Consider the following 23054-nt stretch of genomic DNA (forward strand, 5'->3'; position numbering starts at 1 on the left):
TAATAACTCAGGATCAAAGAACTCTTGGGTACTTAGTTGGATGGGCTCTACCCTGCAACCTCATTGTTAGCAAGTAGTTGAGAGCTTTCAAATATTGAATCTGTGATTGTGGAGGCTTCTGAAAACTCATGTTAAATCATGTTAGAGAATATGCCAACTAGGGATAAGAAAAAATAACTTCTGCTATTGATAACCATTCTGCTATTGATTACCTTTGTGCCTTGCGTCACTGTCATGGTGTATAACCAAAATTGTTTTAGATCACACCTCCTCCAACAACCCCCCCCCCCCACAAAGCATTTATGTCTACAACTTTGACACACACCACTATATTTCCCAAGCTTCTCGGTTGGGATTTATTACTTTGTATAGATTGATTTGTTTTCTCTAAACATAATACTAAATGTAACTTTCCTGGAGCACAGGATTTGCACCTCAGTCCACCAATAAGTACTATCACTATTTTATTCATAATTTATAGATAATTTTTCTCCTGAATGACACTAGACAACATTGTAAATATTGACTGGAATACCAATAGCTAGTTTGGATTAAAATGCCTAATTAGAATATATGACTATTTTCAAGATTTACTGAGTTTTTACCATTGACTTTTTGCCAAAACTATTGCTTATAGAATTGGCCACAAACAGATAAGACATCATGCATATGTGGTAAATAACATTATCTTAATTTATTTGATTCTTACCATTAATGATAACATTTGATGATGGGTTTTTTATTATAGGTTTTATAGAATAGCTCTAAAAACAGAATAGGCTATGTTGTGCTCAGGCACAGCGCACTGTAACATCATAACAGTATTTGTGTATAAGAGCAAAGTTATAGTAGGGGAGGAAAATGGGGGACTTGTCCCTTAACATATATATATATTGCCTTTGATGATTAGATTAAGGATGCTAATACTTTTGCAATACCCATAGTAGGTATTGTGATTATTTCCCTTAACCACTCCACAACAAAATCCTGTTAAATTGGATATTTAGAGAAAACAAAAGGTCTAATCATTTTGTAAATTAACCTCAGTGTTGTCATAAAAAATTGGGCCTAAAGAGTCAGGCACATAAAAACAAAACCATGTTATACTGGTCTTTACTAGAGGGGTTGTGTGACCCTACAACACCCATTTTCTCAAGTTAATAATTTGAAACTAATACTTAATACTGAATTCTACCCAAAACATATAAAAATTAACATAAAAACCTCAAAACTATTTCTTGAGAACACAATTTGCAAATGTTACCTTTTACAGGATGCAATGAAAATGAAACAGATTTGGAAAGAGACCAGTCATACCCTCCATCTCAAAAGACGAAACGTATGCGTACCTCTTTTAAACATCACCAGCTCCGCACCATGAAGTCATACTTTGCCATTAACCACAATCCAGATGCAAAGGATCTGAAACAACTGGCTCAGAAAACAGGATTAACCAAAAGGGTCCTACAGGTGAGGAACAGATTTGTCAATTTAAAATTTCCAGAGATGTAACCCCTGTGTTTTTCTTAACATTTTCCAACTGAATGAGTCTAGACTAATGTTCGTCTGAAGACTTCTTCAGCAAGGAAAAGTCACTTTATACAAAATGTACAGAGGTAGCTAATAGGAGCAGTCATGGTAATTATGTTAGGCAGATATATTGTTCAAAGTAATAGTGGATACAAAACAGAAGCAACATTTATATGATGAAATGATATTTGACCACAAATTTGATATGCTTCTTTTTCTCATCTAATAGCCCTACCCACTAAATGACTGCCTTCACTGGCAGGTGATTATTAGCCCTAAAATAAAGCTTTGACACACTACTGTATTTTCACGCATCATATGGCCATTTACTGGATGGCTGTCTCACTTGGTGTGAAGGCAAATTCTTTTAAGTCTATGTATTCTTCAACTTTTTTATTTTCTATGAGCTAACTCCACTCCACTTGAAAAATGGCTGATAGTCTAGTTGGAAGAACCATGACTTATTTTAGCTAGATTCATTTACATTGTAGAATAGTAGCCTAGTAATAATTTAAAGCTCAAAGAAACATAGTTATACCCCCAAATGGCACCTACACTTGTCAAAATGATATAGTTTTAGGAAATACAGCAGGATATGTTAACTATCTAAGTGTTATTATTGGATGCAGTAGTTATTCCTGATACTTTATGTAAAGTAAAAGTCTTTGAATAATTAGGTAAAAAACCCCAGTAAAGAATCTGGGAAAGAAAGAAATAATCGGTAAAAGGAATGCCCTGGGATTGGTTTGCAGGTTTGGTTTCAAAACGCACGGGCGAAATTCAGAAGGAATCTTTTGCGACAGGAGAATGGGGGAGGCGATAAGGTTGAAGGTCCCTCTCTCAGCGCTCCAGCATCAACGGACAGTGCTGCACTAACGCCAACCGGTGCTGCATCCACATTATCAGACCTCACCAGCCCCTCCCTCAATGTGGGGGCCTCTGTAACTCCAAACATGGACAGTCATGAGTCTGGAAGCCCTTCTCAAACCACCCTCACCAATCTTTTTTAACATTTACTACGACTTTCTTGCTGTCTCTTTCCCTTGCAATACTGTGCATTTTTATTCCCTTTCTAAGATATACCAACAGCACATTTTAGAAGAAGATGAATGAACAGGACAGCCACTAAGTAAATTCATTATACGTTAAAAGCCTTTGCTCTGTGCTATTCTTTGTTGCCTAGGAACTTCTTAATCCACATCTGTTCACATGGATGGATACTGTGTGAGGAGGAGAAAAGAGATTTGCAGACAAAAGGCAAACTTCCATGTTTAATAGTATACTTTAGTTGTCCATTTTCAATGATATATAATTATGTACACAGTGCTGGAAATGGGTACAGGGATGTTTTTCCACTTTAAACAAAAAACCATCAGCTTCAACTCTTATCATTAACATTTTTTATTTTCACTGTGATCTTTAAAGTGATATGCCCAATTTACCATGTAACTGTGTATGCCCATTTATTGCCACCACAAGCACAATGATTTTATTAACAGGTAAAAAGCCTAAAGCAGTCTAGCTAAAAGAGCCCCAATATTATCCAAACAAAACTCCTTTTCAGTGACTCTGGAGTAAAGAATATACTGCCTCCAGAATAGATACATGCCTTCTCTCTGTTTCTCCTCTCTGTAATTCTATGAGCTGTCTAGTTATGATTCCAGTATCCACACATGTACAGAGTAGCCATATTTTTCATATGTTCTTGTACCCCGTTGGCATGGACAGACTGAAAAGCTAGAAAAGCTATTTGTTACAGGTGTTCGTTTTATTTTTTCAGTGACACAACCAATAAAACTGAGGTAAGATTCAAATGTATACATCCTTGTAAGTGCCTCTGAAAAATTATATGTTACTTATTTCCATAACCTTGAAAAATAAACTTGCAAAAAAACGTTGAAAATCACACAATATAATTATTTTATTGTATTTTGACAACACTACATGTTTTAGTTGGGATCTGAAATAATGAGTATTCAGAAAACTTTAATGGAATAATTTCAGCTATGGATGGATGCCAATTGGATGAAACCCCCACTGGTTTCTTTTATGTTTAGTGCATTCCAGTAAAAGCATGCAACCCCATATTACAGCTGCTCCAGCCCCAACCTGAGCATAGCCCGAGCCCAACTATATTATTTGTACTTTACATTTATATCATAATATTTGTAGTGACCTGTTGTATGTCAGTAGACAGAGAGGATATTTTATTAAAAGAAAATTGGCTGTTTAAACTGTGTTTTACCTTGCAAGACAATTTTCACTTAGCTAAGTTGAGGAAATATGTGTTGGTTTAAAAGTTTTCTTGCATGTGATTGGATGTTGTGGCAGTGAAATCTCACCACATTCACTACACTAAGTAAAAGTTCACCTTTAAAGTGAAAATTCAGCTTTTAAAGTAAACATGATTGTTAATTACTTAACCCAATGTCCGATTGCTGTCCTAGGAAGACAGGATCTCTATAAAACCCCAAATATCATTGACAACCTAATGATAATTTCAACCCATTGGCACCTACATAAAGTAGAAATAGCAATTATGAGCAGACTTTAAGCATACATTTGAAAAAAAAAGTAAGTACAAAGTCTAAATTAGGTTTTAGTAAGCATATGCTAGATTGTGGGCACTTAAGATAATTGCCATACATAATTGTTAGTTTACTCCTTGGGCAACATTTCCAATAATTTTAATATCATCCATTAGAAAATGTTGGGTGAATAGAATAGTATATTTTTGTCATTAAAACAGCAGTCCATAGTTTAAAATAGAATTCTTCAATTTGTGTATCAGATTATGTATCAAATGAACCCCAACAAAATAATTAAATATATAATGTTTCGCCAAAGAGCCATTTCTGAAAATCTAGATGGTCCAAGAATATAATGGAAAGATCACTAAACTCTAAACAGAAGTCAAAAAGTCTGAAAAGTGCTACAGCTGCACTGAAAAAAAAATGCAAAGGTAGTCAAAAATATTTTACATGAAACCACTGTAGGAAAACTTGCTATCTATACAATTTAATAAAATGCCATTTTTTAAGGTTTTATGGCAGTAGAATGTTATGAGAATTAAAAAAACAAAAAACTTGACAAAATTCAAAAAGTTACTGCAGGACCATTTCATTGGTTCTGATAATGCTAATAAAGTAACATTATGACCATGGATGAAAGTTCTGGATGTTTGTCTGCATTAAAGTCATTTGTTCACATGGTCTAAAACAGTAGAGTGAATTAGCATTTTTGTAAGACTATAAAATAAAAAAAAACAAAACAAAAAGGTCTTTTTTAGCTATTTATTGGGTTCACAGTGAAATGATATAAATTATTGATTTGGGCCATTTCAAGGTATCTGACTATTCTAATAACTTCTGTAAAATGTTTAGTGACTTTTTAAATTCAATGTATGTAAAAACTGAGATGACCTATCTAAAGGTTTTATCGTCATGCATCTATTTTGGACCACCTGCTCACCCCTTTTTCCTTTGGCTTTGGAATAGTAACAAAAATATGTAATAAAAACAACTAAGTTTGATCAAAACTTTTATTTTCTTTATTAAAATTGCTGCTTGTCAAATGTAATTTGTTAGCTTTTCCCAGGTAGTATTGTGTGTATATATTCTTTCCTTTGCATATTTAAGTTATCTTATTTTTAAGATGTTAGGGACTTTTCTGAATATCTGAAAATAACTATGACACTAATATTTTATTAAATGCATATTTAATTGTAAGAAACAATCATGATTGTATATGTCAAGAATTTTGCTTTCAGATCATGTTTGCTATCTATTTTTTTCAGGTTAAATGGAAATAAGCAAAATATGGTTTGTGAGAAAAATGTTTTGTGAAACGTAGACTTTTTTCCATTACTTTTCTTTAAATTTGATGATCAGATTGTACCATACAAACATCCAGTATTTCTAATATATACTATTTTTGTTACTTTTGTAAAAAAAATATGTCATGTGCAAATGGACAATAATTAATGTTTCTATGTTGGGCTTAAAGTTGTCTTAAAAAAGATTCTCTCCTGTTGTTTTTATTGTATCTTGTGAAGGCATTGCAGGCTGCTTTGAATGCACCACATTAACATATTACATTGATCTGTTATAATAGATTAAATCACAACTGCATTTAAGACATGAAAGAAAGCTTGAAACATAGGAACATTTTTATTTTAGGTAAAAAGATAGATAATTTATTTCCACATCACTCCTTCTACATTTTAAATAAATATTTATGTACAGGACGATAAACTGACAATCTTGAACATAGAATTCTTGTTTTTCTTTTGAGATGGTGCTAAAAAACATAAAACAGAATTATTCATCCAGGATACAATAAAAATTACATGGAGATTTAGGATTTACCGTATAAAAAAGTAAGTTGATATCCATAGGCCTAATGATTGCATTGCCATTATCAAACATTTTGAACTGAAGGCAAATGGCTTTAACATTGGTGAATGTCATTTTTTATTCATTAAATGATTGTGTACCATTCTCTCAGTCCAAGTTTTTGTTGACATAACTAAACTTTTGCACATAACATTATGTTAAGGGTTGACATAAATCCTGTGAATTAACATGCTGCATTATTAAGCAATGCCCTTTGTTAAGCGCAAACCATTTTGACTCTTTGCTGGAACGTCATTCCTAAGTGTTGGACAAGAGGATGCACACAGTTGCAGCAACAGTTATTGCTGTGAGGTGGCCATTTTAAATTTGTAATTTCTAAGTCTATTGTTAATGTGAAAATCTGCTGAACAAAAACAGTAACAGGATTGATTTGTTTTGTGCACGAGAATGTGAATTCCAAATGTGCTGAGACTTAACAGAAATCTATTTATTCATTTAAAAAAAAAAACATTTCCATGTTTAAACCATGATCTCTGAATTAAAACTCAGGATAGAAATTGCTTATAATAAATACAGGCAACATTTCTCAAGAATCACATATGTATCTAAATTTTTCTGAATTTCTTTTTACCAATAAATTGGAGTTGTGTGTGGATAAAACCAGATGCAGATGTGAAAGATATGAAAAGGTTTGAAATACAAAAATGCTAATTTTTATTGCTCAGGGCTTTTACAACAGTAGCATCATTGAAACCTGGCAACACTTCTAATGATTTTCTTTTTAAAGATGGGGAAAGTTATGAGTAAAAGTGATTTAAGAGGCGAAATATCTGTAATTGTGAAACCAATTACAATTAATATTAGCAAGCTTATAACCTTAAAAATAAAACTTAAAAAAAATTTTTTTTTTTTAAATATTGATATTTAGTTAAGAATCAATAGGTGGCAAAGTTTGGCAGAGAGAGAAATATAAACTATACTAAATAGTAAGCAGATCCATATCTCATTGAGATATGTCTTCTACACAGTAAAAAAAAACATTACAAATCAAAGATGGCTGCTTCCATTGGAGATACCATCAATGTATTGGTAAATTATGTACATAAATATTTCTTTTTTTAGACTATGTATTCATCCCAGTCTGTTGCTCCTGCCTTTATAAAGACAAATTGAACCCCTATACTGGGGTTGAATCTCAGTTTTTCAAGTGCCTTATTGTACTTTCAAGTACTTTGTGAAAATCAGGATGAATTTGTGTTCTTTGTTAAATTAATTGTTTCAGTTTATTTTGACAATTCAATAGTTTTGTACGGTTTAATTTTGATTTTGAATAAAATATTAAAGTTGAGGTTTTGATTTGTTGGAAATGAAGGTTGACATAAAAAAAAAACAACTAGTCAGTCTGATAAAAAGAATTAATCAACGTATATCTACATCTTCGTGTTTCAGTACAGTATGTGGTAGAGAAAAGATGTCCAAGTTTATTTTTTGTTTATTGAGAAATGCATTGTATAGAACAGTTCCCTTTGAGTATTTATGGACCAAACCTTTGTGAAATCCAATTAAATTTATGTGAATAAACTATTTTGCATTTAGTGGACTTTTATTTATATTTATTTGCACTTTGCTTTCAGAAAGTTTCTTTACACAGCCTAAAGGTAATTTCAATGTTAACAGTTTATATTTCCTCACTGTTTATTTCTGTGTTATAAAGAAGGCGTCTGAGTATTTTTTACATAAGGACAACTTGGTATGCCTATGTTCAGTACTTGAAGAAAATCAATAACAGTAGGGGCAATATGTAATTAAACTATGCCTTCATTTGATGCCAGAGTATTACCTGATTTTTTTTGCAATAACTCAAAGGTGCGTGAAAGCATACAAAGTGTTTAAATACTATACTAAGAAACTTAAAGCTTTTTTTGTTTAGATGGGGGAATGTTGTATGAAAAAAACCAGGGATAGTTAGAAAAAGGATGTAGTATGATAGGATGAGTCTGTTGCATTTGATTCTAATAATATATTCCATAACTGCATACAGAAGATGGCATCATACATTTCTCACTTTCTGCAGAATATACACCCCTTACTTTCTGCTGATAATTTTTGGTGAACTAAACCTGAAAAAAAATAAACATTTAAACCTGAATTTTATTTTCATACATTTTAAACATTAGAATGATTTTGAAAATAATGGAACATAAATTTGCCCACTGGATGCTGCCATATATTTTATGAAATTTATTGTAACCATGAAGTTTTTTCTGTGTAAACAACAGCGTACTCTCTAAAGGATATTTACATCAGAAAATCACAGCACGTTCCAATACTGAGAAAAAGACAAATGGATAGCTTTTTGTAATGAAAACATATTATCAAGAACCCTTCATTTTGGTAGCTTTCAGTCGGCAAAACCAAAGACTACAAAGACATTACATTTAACATATTATCACTTCATAAAAACAGGTGGCATTTATTAAACAAGTTTTTTTTTTCTTGGGTTTAGTTTCACCTCAAACAGCAGAAAGGTGAGTTTATGAAGACCAATATTCATATAAAAATGCTTACCCCATTAGTGCCAGGTTGCTCTGTAGTTTAATACATTTTTGCTATGATTTTTTTCAGGGAGAACAATGTTCGGGGTTTAACAGCCATACAACCCGGCGTTTGAAAATTCCCTAAAGTATTTAAAGAAGGGGAAAGTTTGATCGGAAAGTCTACTGCAGTGAAGACAAAGACAAAATTAGCCAAAAATTAAATCAATATATATAGAACATTTATGTAATTTTTTTTTTGAATGTTGAGAATTTGTTTTTTTTTTTAACCATATGTATAATTGGCTGATAAGATTTATAATGTTGTGCCCTACTATACATAGGAAAGGCATAATAATTATTCTATCAGTTTCATTTCCAATATTTTTAGGTTTATCTATAAAACCATAAAATGTATATATATGCACAATGGAGCAACCTGGCATTAATGAATCGTATACCGTTCTGAATGCATTTTATGACTTGCCTGAGGTAAAGCACAATAATATTGTTAACATAAATGTTTTCTAAAAATAAACTTTATACCATGCCTGCAAGACATATTCTTACAAAAAATGTAAGTCATCCACAATATATCATTTTTTTCTATTTCACAATAGTTTATAAGTGTCAGTCTCATGTAGTACCAATATTCTGCATCATTTATATCATAGTTGGCTTTATTTAAGATTTCATATGGTTATGTGCTAATTCTTTAGTAAAGTAACTCAACAGTTAGAATTAATTCTGTGTACGTCAAACCAGGACATGATGGATTATGATTGAAAACATAATTAGAAGCCACTATTTCTATCCTTTACCATTAACCAAAATGCTATAAGGTATACCAGTCAAATAAATTCAGACTTGAGAACTAGCATATGTGATACTTGGTTATAAACTATTTTAAATCGGTTTTTATATCAATTATAATATATGTGTGTGTGCATATATTTTACACATATATCTATATATACACACAAAAATATTCAAATTGGACTGCTTGGTTTACATTTTTAAAGGAACATGATTACATTTACCTGTGTGATTGGGAGGACTCCAGACTTTTAATCTAGCTCTTTCGTTTAAACCTAGGTTTAAAAGGCCATTAAAAAACTGTATACTACATGGGACAGAATCTTTAAACAATAAAATAAATATGCATGATGTTTTAATATCCTTGTCTGTTCATGTGAGAAACTTTCCTTGATGTTTACTGTAAAATAAACAAGTTTTTCATGAATAAATTCAATTAACAGAACATTTCGAACTACATTTATTAGATTTACCTAGAATAATTATGAATATTTGCTAGACACAATTGGATGTTGTTCTTATTTTAACACATTCTTAATATGTTTTATTTAAATTTCACTATAATGAAACTGAAAAAAATGTTATCTTGAAGGGCTAAGCGAAAAAGAGAAGGTAGCAGCAATGCATTATAAATAAAAAGTTTCCTTATGTTAGTTAAATGCCAATCCTACCTTTACTGGCAAAATCTTGCATGAGAATGGTTACTGAATTAAATAGTACAGTATAGGCTAGGACCATGTATTCCCTTTCATCTTACCTAAGTCTACACATGTATGAAACCTAATTTTGGTTTAAATATTGGAAGATGAAAATAGGAATAGACACTAGTTAACAGAAAACCATGCTGGAGCAACCACCTGATATACAATCTATTACAATACTTTGTCATAGTGTCATATTTCTACCTAAACGAGAGAACATTATATTATAATACCATATTAAAAGAACCTGTGGATTACAATTTGGACCTGAGGGGTGTTGAATACAGCAAAGATGTTTTTGTAAAGCAGCAAAAATTTAACACATGCCCTTGAAGTAAGTGCAGACTTATAGCATAGTAATAAAAAAAACTTAAAAATCACTCACCACTTTCGACTGATGAAATAAGATAAAGCAATCAGTACTGTTGAATCTATTTAAATCTAAATCAACTGCTTCCGTTTACCCAAAGTGAAACACATATCTTACCAACAGCTTCCCTGTGGCTGGGGTCCAATTCTGGTCCATTTAAAATAGAAAAAACAGTATACCTCCACTTCTAAAAAAAAAACACATTGGTATAACAAACAAACCACTGTTTAATGTCTAAATTTAGTCTAAATTTAGTTGTACTCTCCTAAAGCATAGTATCTTATACAGAAACTTTAACTAGTGTGCAGTAGAACACTTTCCAAAGAAAAAGAACAGTAGTTTAAGCTTTCATATAGATCAGTCCTTAAAAATTTTGTTTTGTTCTGAAATATTAACCTTTTAGAGGAACTAAAAATAAAGTAACTAAGTAGCAAACTAAAAGAAATCTTTGTTGGTCAAGGTAATTTAAAGTCATCTATTATATAAAATAGAAGTGACATGTTTTTTGATTACTCAGTGCCAAAAATAGCAGAACTCCACTCTGAAAGGGGCAAATGGTAATCCCTGGAAATTAAGGGAATCCTTCTCCGAGGATAGAATTACCACCTTCCCTTATCTATCCAGGAAGACTGCACAAGTGGCATGAATCAGAACAAAAAAGGTAAGTGAAATAAGAGATTTGTGGTTTACAAAAAAATCCAAGAGCAAAGTTACTATATATATTCCAATATGATTGGGTATGATAAAGGAACATATGGAAAGAAAAATAAAAGTTATATAAAATTATAATTGCTTTCCCGGAATATTATGGGAAGTGAAGTGCAGTCACTTACATCCAGTGAGTTTGCCAACATATGTCATTAACCAATGTGTGCAACATAGGTACACCACTTGTATAAATTATATCCTTAGATAGCTGGTCACCTACTTATGGCTAAAAAAACACTAGTATAATGTGTTTTGTGACTAAGCCAAATTTAAGTGTCAAAATCAGACTGCACGACCAACAATACCACAATATCACACTGCACAGCCTGTTCTGTAACAGATACATTTATTAAAGGCTGGAGAGGGTACCCTTGCATCAGTGAAGCTGGGTGATCCAGCAAACCTGGAATGAATCTGGTCCAGGTCTTAAACCATTTGCTATCAAATAGCAAATTAATTTGAAATCCATTCCATTTTTGCTGGATCACCCAGCTTCACAGATGTAAGTGCATCTTTTCCAGACTTGGAGAGCTTAAATAAATTAGGCCCATTGAATCAGATTAAGTGATTTGTGAAACACATAAATTTAACTGAGATAGCACGGTTAGCACTCCTCCAACTGCCTTAGTAAGTCACAATCTATAAGGAAAATAGGAGATGGGATTGTAAGCCCCAACAACCACTTTTAAGAGGCTATGAGCTTTAAAAAAACATACAAATGTCACAAAATAACTTAGCATTTTTAGACGTTCCTGCTATACACTATATGACATTAACATGGATTATTAAAAAATAATGTTGATGAAGACTGCTTTTGCCTTATATCTCTTTTAGATTGCCATTTAGCTGCCATTTTTTACAAAATGTGGAATGTGAATAGAACTTCCAGCCCCTCCTGGACTTATACTTCTCCTAAATTTGGGAAATGAAGAGCCCTTTACGACTGAACACCAGTTTAGTGCCTTCTTACACTGGTGGCTTATTTAATGCTCCTTTATTGGAAATCAGAGAAAAAATGCCTCTTTACAGAAAACTAAAACACCTCTAGTGCAATGATTCCTTACCTGAATATGCTGAAAATAGATATTGCTGAAGGAACCACTAACAGTGTCTGGAGGCACATTACACTAAGATTCTGCCAAACCTTGGTTGGAAAGATTGTTTGAGTCTAGAAATTTTGTAAATTAACTTCACTCTCCTTTTAAAAGTATATGATATTGTAATATGTAGCGTACATAGATAAATAAGACTTACTTTAAAATACAAAATAAAGTGATCTAGTGCACTAATGGAGAGCACAGCAACAGGTTTATTTAACATCCCATCCACAGCAGTATATATTCACCTTTTTCTTCATTCAGCTAACAGAAATGAAAATATTACCCAGCATATCTAAGCATATGACCCACCTTCTTTAAATTGTACACTAAAGCACTGCTGTTTGAAACGGCTCAGTACTGTCACATAGAAGGAGGGAGAGCGTCTTCACTCCCTGTGTAAATTCCAAGTCTAGACTTGGCAGTTACATATGGCTTAGCCACTTCATTTCCGGTGGCTTGAATGGAGTGGCTGCAGGCTGGCTAGTCCTGTTTGATTCCTTCTAATTTTATGCTCTGTTTTATGTTCTACAGTCTGCTGTCACTACTGCTATATCTTCACTGCAGCCAATTTCTCTTTTAGTGCTCGAACACTGGGAAAGCACAATCATCTTCTTGGCTTTTCCCCTTCTTTCCAAGGGTTTAGATCAATGACCACCAAATACTAAATACTATAGTATGTTTCACCCAGTAGCACAATCAAATCTAAAGTTTCTAAATGCTCCAGACACTGACCAAAAGGACTTGGCAACTTTATTGAGTAGGCTTTGCCCACAGAGGTGCCCACCATCCCTTCCAGTGACTATTGCCAAAGACAGATAATCTGCTTTCTCATTTGCACTACATTAGATTGATTAAGCAGAAAACAACAGAAAGCATTCATTTAAGTACAGCTGATTCTATCAACCTTTTAAACTTCATCTAGTTAAAGCACACTTAACGTATGGGACTAAACGCATACATTTACATTACCATGCCCGCCTGCATGGTAGGCTTAAATATTGGGTACAAGGATTATCGATTATACAGCTATAGCATTTTGCTGTATAGTAGAATGTGTCAGGTTGAGTTTAAGTAGAAATAATCTGCTGGTTGTGGGCAGCCAGCTTTTTGCCATAATGTTGAATAAGGTACATATACCTCTGTGTATGTTCTCCAGGATTTTCCAGTTCCCTAACTCCACCATGTCACAGCAGCTGCCACATTCATTTTTATTCTCTTTTTTCTTTTTTGGAATCCGCTCGCTTTACCCACTGGGAAGGCACCTATGATGTAACTACTGTGCATGCAGAATAAAACTAAAATAAAAAATAAAGCTTGAATTAAAAATATCAACCAAGGATGCCTATAAATAATATAATATAATTATTGAAACAAAAAGAGATAATGGAATTTAAGGCGACCACAAAATAACTAATAGATACAATTTCCTTTATTTACACACAATTAAATTAATTATATAGATAAATGAAATGTATCTATAAAATAGGCAATGAAAATGACAAGCAATAGGAGATAAGATGCACTTTCAAATAGTGCCAACTAATCTTGTCATTGAACTAAACAGTAATTAACTTTTCATATCTATTTAAAAAAACAGCATGGATCATAAGTATCCTTGATCTTACAAAGATACAATATAGTGGGCATCACTCAATGCGTTTCGCAGCAACAGAACATACGGTTTCTTCAGGAGTTTATTAAACTACATGTAGAATAGATAAATATTATTACAGTAATTAAATGAAAATAGAACAAATAAAGATAGGTTTTACCCAACCTCAAAATGGTGAAAGCAGGTATGCAGGTGGGAAATTGCATTTGAACATTTATATTCTGGTTTTGAAGATGCCTTTAAAAGTTCCCTTTTTCTTTCATTGTATAAACTGCACATGGAGTTACACTGCCTCCGCAACACCAGTCCTCGTATTTATTAAATGCCAGGTTTGTGCTGGGACTGTATAGTAAAGTGTCCCAGTTAATTAGCAGTCAGTGTGCAGAAAAACAATTTAGACAGATGAGACTTTTGAAATGTCTTCTTCCAAAAGATCTGGCATTTTTTTAATGTATTACAAGTTTAGTTCTGTTTTAACAACATAGTTAGGGCAAAAAGGTTGTTTTACTAAATTAGAGAATTTTGAACAAATAAATTGAGAGAAAAGTATCCAATTGTGTAAAATTATTTTATCTGTACATGACTGGTCATTAAAAGCTACAATTTTTGAGTAACGATTCTTAAACTCCCTAGCGGTAACCCCGAGTGTGACTCGGGGTAGAAAAAAGTTGCTACAAGTAGTAACCCGAGTCACACTCGGGGTTGGAACACCTAGAGAAGGTTAGTAAGTAGAGCGCTTACCTGATCCGCCGGGGTCCCGCGCCGTCCAGCGTCCATCTTCGTCTTCTTTCTGCTTCTGCATCTGATGAGTCACCGGGGGAGTTCCCGGTGACGTTGGTGCGTGTGTACGTCCCGGCCGGGCGGGGCGGGAAATTTAAAATCCATTTGCATTGCATTCAATACAAAATACCTGTATTGAATGCAATACATTGAATTTTTATGTGTAAAAGCAGTACATTGTTTTCAAGAACATTTATTTTACAGTATATATAATAGTATGAGTTTAATATGTTTTTTTAATTAAAATTTTTTGTTTTTTTAAATTATTTTTTTTTTTTTAAATATATAGATTTTTTAATTTATTCAATTTATTGTTTTTAAATGATTTTGTGTTTCAAACTTTATTATACTGTAAAATAAATTTTCATGAAAAACAATGTACCGCTTTTAGACATATAAAACCGGAAAGAAATGAACCGCTAGGGAGGTTAAATCCTTTAGTATATCAGCCTCAAGGTGTCCGGTATGCATTGTTTGAAAACTAGAAGGTATAATTTTCCTGTACAACTGTACGCATACCAAGCAGAAAGGAATGGCGCTCCATCCACGTGAACTCAAACCTCACAACGCTGGAAGACTCTATCAAGAAACAAAATTAAATACGTATTATGCATAAATATATATATATATACATATATATAGTTAGTAACGATATAGATTGGATCAATGTTTTATTGTGTTGCATATAAATGATCAGCTTTAATATTAGCTACAGCCAGCTGACTATGCCTATTTCTATTTCTTGTAAATATCTCCACTAAAAGTAGACAGAATGACCCTGGATGATCTGCAACATGAAAGGCGACATACACATCTTGGTTTGTTTGTATTTGTCATAACAAGGTCTGTTGCTTTGGTACCTCTGTTATGCGGCTTACTGCAAACTAGTGAACCTTCCTGAGACACATTAGAAGAAGACAGTCCATCAGAATTAAAGTAAGCAATAAAGAATTCTATAAAATGTATAGGTTTGCCTAGAAATTTAGCTGCAATAAACAGGGAATAATAAAAAGGTAAAATAAAGTGATTCATACCTAAATCCTTAAAGTTTTCATTTTAGGGTATAATAAACCTTACATTTTAGGGTATATTTATAAACAAATCACATAGTAATTTGTTCAGCAAAATGGATTTCTATTTAGCTTTCAAGCAGTTATCTTGTTTCTCCTCCTTCAGCAACCTTACATAACTCACACATTCATTGTACCAAAATTCAGTTGGTCGCAGTTTTCTCTTGTTTACACGCTGCAACACACTCCTGCGCAGTACAACCCTATACATTTCTATTGGCTGGCAGTTCGGCCAATAGAAGTGCTCACGCTGTATCGTAGAAACCAGCAAAGCCAGAAGCCAATTAGAGTATAGCAAATATTATTTACCAACTTTACTTGCACCCAACTCTAGTTACCTGTCAAGTACATTTGTTTCATTTTGCACAGATCAAATGTTAGACATAATTTCTATGCCCACAAATAGCAAAAAGTATACAGGGGATTTTTTAGACAGACAGATTAAGAAGTATTCAAAAAACTTTAACTATATATATTCAATAAATAAATATATTATATATATATATATATATATTTATATAAATATTAGACTTTGATTATAATAATAACAAATATATTTAACATATTATATATATAAAATATAAGGCAAAATAAGCCCAAATTATAACCACTCTGCCACCATGCTTGGGAGTTGGTAAATGGTGTTTGTACTGATATGCTGTTGTTATTGTCTTGCTTGTACATTCCCCTTCTTACCCGTTATGTGCCCCTCAGCTGCTGCTCACAAGAATGCACATTCAGCTATATGCACGTGCGTGCCTGAATGCACATATGCGTGTGCACACACATGCACTAAATGTGCACCTTGGACACTGTGATGGGAAGGGCACAGAATTTGGAGGGCTAATAATGTCTCTTCAGGCCTGCCAGATGTTACTGGATTTACTTTCTATTCTGTCAAGCATTCACTCTGTACGATTTCCTGGGTTCTGACCTCTGCCTCACTTTGGATTCCATTTGCCACCTGCCCTGACCTGAGCCTTTCTACAACTTTGCTTCTGTTTGCCACCTGCCCTGGCCTTGGCCTATTCATGACCACATTTCCTGCTATCCATAATTCCAGTTTTCTTAGTTTTGGCTTGGTTGGCTGTTCCTACATCTAAGCCATTTGATCCTACTTGTAGAGAGAACCTGGGGGTCATGACCTGGTGACAGCCTTGCAGCGAAGTAACACAATGTCCACTAGGGTTGCTGGCCCATCACCCCTTGCAGTGCACTCTGGTGAAGACAAGGTGTCACTTAGTGTCACAGTTCCCAGCAGGTCCAGGTCATCTGTGCCTCCTTCTTGCTCACCCTCCTTGCAGTCCCCTGCTGCCAGCACCATCTCTGCCTCTGTATCCAACACTCTGCATACTTCCTGCTCCAAGTCAGGTGATTCTCTGTCAGCTGCTTTCTTGCCTCAGAGAACCAGGGTATTCCGCAGACGAGCTCCCTCTGCTGGCAAACATCTGAATAACACCTGAGATTATCTCAGCAACAGCACTCCCTCTGCTGGTGGGACTGATGTCTGCAGCTCACTTGATCCATGCCCATCACCTGACATTCCCTTCTTAAGGAAGTGACCTGGCAACAGGAAGTTGCCCGAACAAGGAGTTCATTTGGCTCTGCTTCCAGGTTCCTGTTGCTTGTTTCTCCTGTTCCAGATTCTTCGTGTACTGACCCTGGCTTGTTTCCTGACTACTCTTGTTCGCTGTTCCCCCTGACCTTTTGGCTCGTCTACTCTCTTGGATTTCCCTTTTGCACTACCTTTTGGTTCCAGCTTGTTAGCAGTCACCTGCCTTGGCGGGCACAGAGGCCGAAACCTGGCAGTAGCTTGCAGCACAGCATCCTCTCCTCTAGAGGCTTTGGAGAAGACCAAGCTACTGCTTGAACCCTGCACCCCATGCACGTCTCCCCCCACTGGGTTGGTGACACAGTGGGTCCACCACTTGGCCCTGTGGAGCTGTGATTCTGCATTTCAGGTTATGCCATCACCTGCCAGGGGGAAATCCATAACAGATGTGTATGGTTTACAGCCAAACATGCACTTTACATTGTGGTTAAACATTTTTACTTTGGCCTTTACATTAAAGTTGGGCACAAAGCCTGGGCTCAACATATAGTGGCACCATGATAGTCAGAATAAAGGAAAAGTTTAAAGAATATTCACCTAATTAGGTAGTGGTAAAATCAACAGGCAGCGGAGAAACAGATATAACAGATATCTATCTTACCTATATTATTTTCACATGGCATGTTGTCCCAACATCAAGATCAGGGTTAGGTGTCTCTGCAGTCACATGTCTTCCCCTTTCTCTTATTTTATTTTTGGCAATTGATTTACCTCCTTTTGCTTTTCAGATGTCATTACTGACAGTTTCCATGCTAGCTGGATTCAAATTTTTACCTGGTATGCCAGTTATGATTTTTTTATTGAAAAAATTGTAACAAATAAATAATTATACCCTAATTTATGAAATATTTATTACCAGTTCAAAGAGGGGGAGGATAGAGGAAGACAGAGGACATTAGAGAGAGGACATTATGAAGGAGTATGGAGAAATGTCAGTTTAGGGACATTCCACACATACTGAAAGTAGTCCGTGTTTGGACAAATGTCTTTAACTGTCTTTACAGCTGCAAAATACCTGTAACCCTTCCCACCCTCAACTGCCTATTGTGAATTAAGACAGCTAAAAAGACTTTGATTGAAGTTAAAGACAAAAAGAAACAATGGGGATGTGAAATAAGCAGGGCAGATAAAACCTAATAAGAAAAGAACCAATAGTATATTTCTACAAAACACCTCACTGGAAACATTTTAAATTCCTCATCAGCTCCACATTTAATACATTTTGCTAGACAATGCAAAGTTGTATAAAGAATAAGATTCTTTGGTTTTCGTGAATTTTCTGCTCAGTATAAAAATGGATGACCTTGTAACAGTAATATTTTTCTAACACAGAAACCATGTGTCAAATTTTACTAATATGGGTTCATACTTTTCTGTGTATAGACACATGACTAACACTGCATATTTCAACCTCCAAATGGAATAAAGCTTGGGTACCTACTGAGAGAATTCAGACAACTATGTTTTACGGCCTCTCAGTCATGCTGTTAATGGAAGCCCAAGAAATCCATGTTTTCTTTAAGAGGGACCATATGTTGCACCTGAAGGCAAAACATTTAAAATCAATGCAAAGGTGTAAATTTATAGGGCTGCAGTTATTATGGGCTAAACAGCCTCTGGTTGGATTGTAGGGACACTTCCTGATGAAAGGAAAATTGTATATCCTGTAATAAAACCACAAGTTATTGTGCATATCTAATGTTGCAAAAACCAGAAGCTTTATTTACAAGGAGACAAACTGTTATTTTGTTCCCGAAAAGGTTACTGACACACTGCTTTGTATATGATTATGATGTTTTGTATGCTGCTTCAATGTTTCAAAGGCCTAGAAATGTAAGCTGCCACAATCAAACCTAATAGAAATAAGTGTAAAAATTATTTATTATTGATGATTTTCACCTCCTGAATGAATGAATTAAAACATATGGCATACATATATGGGCTGCCAATATATTTGTATTTTAGTGCATTCATTTCTGAGACTTCCATAGCTCTGCCACACAGCACAGCCTTATCTGGCAAAGAAACCTTACATAGTCACAAAGTCGGGTTGAAAAAAACACCTATGAATTCAATCATTTTGGAAATAAAGAAAGATACTATAAAGCCTGATTTTTCAGCTTCATTTAAGTAATACATACAGGTCTTGTCTCTTCCCTCACCCTTAACTGAGCAGTGGAAGGAGAAGCAGCTGTTTGACAGCACATGATGACTGATATTCATTTTTAGGCTCTTCCTTGATTCCTAGATTTTTAATGTTATCTATATTGTAATGTTGTAGGTATTCATTCTTTAATATGTTAGTTCACTGTCTTAAGAACCGTTTATAGTAAGGAGGGCAGAGGCACACAAACACACACTTTATGATAAAACATACACACAGACTGGAGTAACATCTCTTTGCATTTCTTACAGTATATCACGATTGCCCTGCTGACACGGCCCTGACTTTATTTTTCCTTGCTCACAGCCCATCACTTTGAAAGTACAACCACAAGACTTATTTCCAGGTTACAAAAGATTCTACAACCTTTGGCATCTACTCTTTAGTTAAAATAAAAATCCCATCATTCTAGCATGAACTTTATTTTTGACACCTCGGCTGAACTAAATCATGATTCTCAGTGTTACACAGCTGCTTTAAAGTAAACCAGTGGCTACATATTCCTGAACAATAAGGGCTAACAGAAGTAGCAGATAACTCCAGTTGCCTGTCTGCGTCCAGAAATGTGTCCCTGATCTGCCATGCAATAAGAGACCAGGTGCAGTGTTAACCATTCCTCTCCTCGCTAATATTAATGTTAATTATGGGAAATACTGTTGGAGAGAACAAATGTTTTAAATCATAACGAAACGGTGTGTAATTGGTTGTCTACAGCACCTCTACCTCCCAAACCTTTGCAGAAAATCTGAAAACAAACTCCCTTATTTTACCTTCAGGTTTGTCCTTAGTACAAATGCAACTCCTTTAAGAACAGCTTACATACATGGATCATGTTGGATTCTGGGCTTGAAGCTGTTTCGTAGCAATGCAATTTGCTAACACATTTTATGTTTTTCTGTAAGATTGTACAGACCTAAGTCAAAAAGTGGTGGCCATTTGCATAGAACAACAAAGAAATGTTCAGTCAATCCTGACAGTTCATAAAGAAAAGCTAAAGCTGCGTACACACTTGCAATTTTTCTCGTTGGAAAGGATCTTTCACGATCCTTTCCAACGAGAAAAGACTGCACGATGCATGAACGATGCTGTACATACAGCACCGTTCATGCTCTATGGAGAGGGGAGGGGGAGAGCGACGGAGCGGCACCCTGCTGCGCGCTCTCCCCTTCCCTTTCATTAGGATCGGTCGTCGTCCATCGTCCATGGATCCGCCAGGACTGTACACACGGCAGATTTTCGCCCGATAATTGGCCGATACCGATTATCGGGCGAGAAAAATTTGCCGTGTGTACGCAGCTTAACTCTAGTTTGTTTGATGCTCAAATAAACAAATGAGATTGGGTGAGAAAAATATGTAAAATCACACAACCTGGTAATGAATATATGTAGATTACAGTCCTAATAAAAAAACATACAAATTGACACATATATCTGTAATAACGGTGAGTGAATAACAGATGCTACAACGCCCCAATAGGAATTAATAAAAAAACAAGAATGGATAGTTTTCTCTTCAGTGTTTATGACTACTTTGCAGAACTGTTATTCAAGGCTACCTGAAGACATCAACATTTGGTGATGACCCTCTGTGTCACCAATAGTGGTAGTGTGTTGCTTCAAGAGTTTCAGAAGTTTTTGGTGTTCATCAATGCCACCATTTTGGGGGTTATTTCGGTTGTGGTGCATTACAATCCCAGATCCTGTTTGTCCACCAGATTCAAGATAATAGGCTACTCAGGAGAACTACTGAATCACCAAACAATGGTGCCATTCAAAAAGACAAATGTAAGGTTAAGGTCGGAGCAGGTAGGTTTGAAGGAGAATCAAAGCACCTGCATAGACATTAGGGAGTAATATTCTAGCAATTTTAACACAAGCAAGAAACCAAAGGACAAGCCAAGGCTGCAACCAGAGTATTAGTCAGGACTGGCAGAACTAATTACGGAAGAGTTCATAGAATGACATGAATCTTACTGTTTAGACTTTTTAGCAATGCATGCGCTTTTTACATTTTTACTTGCTGCTATATCACAACACACACCAGATGGAGAATGACTATGCTGTTCTTCCCTGTATTAGTCAGCAAATGCAAATGTGATTGTGTATAGCAAGTATCCCAAATCACAGAAAGCAGATCATTCCCGTTCCCAGAGAATGAGTAGCAGGCAACATTCAAAGGAAAAGAGCCTTAAGAGGTTTGCTACAGCAATTCTCTGAGAGTGTACAATTTTCTTGTGAACTGAATAAGCATAAGACCTGAAAAGCTTTTTAAATTAACTCTTTATTGTAACATCTTTACTGTGCTATGTTTTTTGCAAACTCTTTAAGAGGAGGTGATTGAATGGGGGAAACTGATATGAACAAACTTTTATATGAGATTGGCTTTGGAACACAGCCTATTCTTTTTTAGATAATTAGAATTTATTCAATCTGTGTTATAATCTGTATTCAGCAGTTTACACATATTTCTTGAAGAAATCACAATTAATCAAAAATTCCACCCTGGTCATTTGACATGAATTAATTATTGATAAAAAGCTCCCTAAACAAACTAAAGAGAGGATGTCAGGTTTGGAAATTTTATTTAATTAGGTAAATTGCATTGAATAATTACATGAATGGTCATATAACTATATGACTATCACTATGTGGCTATCATAAATTTTGAAGCCAGGATAAGCATGAAAGTTCTAGGGTTGGCATCCTTAACAATGGCAGCTACCATATTCCACGCTAACAGGATCCCCTTCATTTATAGCTGACATAGCAGACAGCAGAATCATTTAGATTAAAATCTCTTTATTACAATTGGTACATTTTCCTCATTTTAGACATTTATCTTCTACCCAGGAGAAAGCCTCCCAACACAGCCAACCCTTAACTTTAAAAAGAATTGTAATAGATTAATCATCTACAGCTTCTAAAAGCATTAACTTGCAAGTTAATTATCTACATTTTAATATGTTTAAATATAAATGCTCCCTACAAGATGTTGATTTAAATGCTAAATACTTAAATAAAGCACATGGGACTGTTAGCTTCTGGGGATGTAAAACATATTAGGAATAAAACCAAAGGCATCTTGTTTAGAGCACTGAATTCACTAATATTTCTTTGCTGAATTCTGAAACCTGATCACTGGTTTGTTCTTCACATGCTTTCTTTCTTTTCATATCACTTCATTTCCCATGTCTACTGGTAAGTCCAGTGGGCCAATCATCAAAACACAACATATTGTCTTGATATAACTTTTCACAGCCATTTCAACAAACCAAATCTGAACGAGGGGACTCAATAACGATGGTTCTATTTACTCTATAAAAGCATTGCATTTGTTGGTATCATATGACATAATTCAAAAATAGAAATTATTTATAGAAATCCACAACCACGTTTGGTATGCCGGAGGCACAAATTTGTGAGAGTTACATTCTTCCTCACATAGAATTGTATACCAGACATCCCAATCAGTCCTTGAATGCTTTCATGAGTCTGGCAAACCAATGCAACCTTCTCCAAATTTCACTTATCCCCATTTGGTAATAAGTTGACCTTTGATTAAGCTAGGACACTATGCAGTCCAACAATCCCTAATAAAATGTAATTTCTGGCAAGTCCACAGTCATGCCAACCACTGTAAATTTAGGTTGGATATTGTAAACAAAATTATTTTAATTTTGCAATTTAAAAACAAAGCTAAAA

At 34.6% G+C, this 23054-nt stretch overlaps 1 protein-coding gene across 5 annotated transcripts in view; it reads left to right on the top strand.

Annotated features, from left to right (window-relative positions):
- The window catches only part of LHX9 (LIM homeobox 9), a 39281-nt gene extending 29601 nt beyond the window's left edge, over positions 1-9680 (top strand). For 3 of the 5 annotated variants that reach the window (XM_072420050.1, XM_072420051.1, XM_072420054.1), the window contains 2 exons: positions 1274-1470; positions 2283-7480. In XM_072420050.1, coding sequence (XP_072276151.1) covers positions 1274-1470; positions 2283-2540 — 455 coding nt within the window. In that variant the 3' untranslated portion in view covers positions 2541-7480. Of the gene's footprint in view, positions 1-1273; positions 1471-2282; positions 7481-8510 lie in introns of those variants that run through there. The other 2 variants (XM_072420056.1, XM_072420055.1) reach the window with 1 other exon arrangement.
- The last annotated feature ends 13374 nt before the right edge of the window (positions 9681-23054 follow it).

The sequence above is a fragment of the Pyxicephalus adspersus genome, chromosome 8 (assembly GCF_032062135.1).
Source record: "Pyxicephalus adspersus chromosome 8, UCB_Pads_2.0, whole genome shotgun sequence".
Lineage (NCBI taxonomy): Eukaryota > Metazoa > Chordata > Amphibia > Anura > Pyxicephalidae > Pyxicephalus > Pyxicephalus adspersus.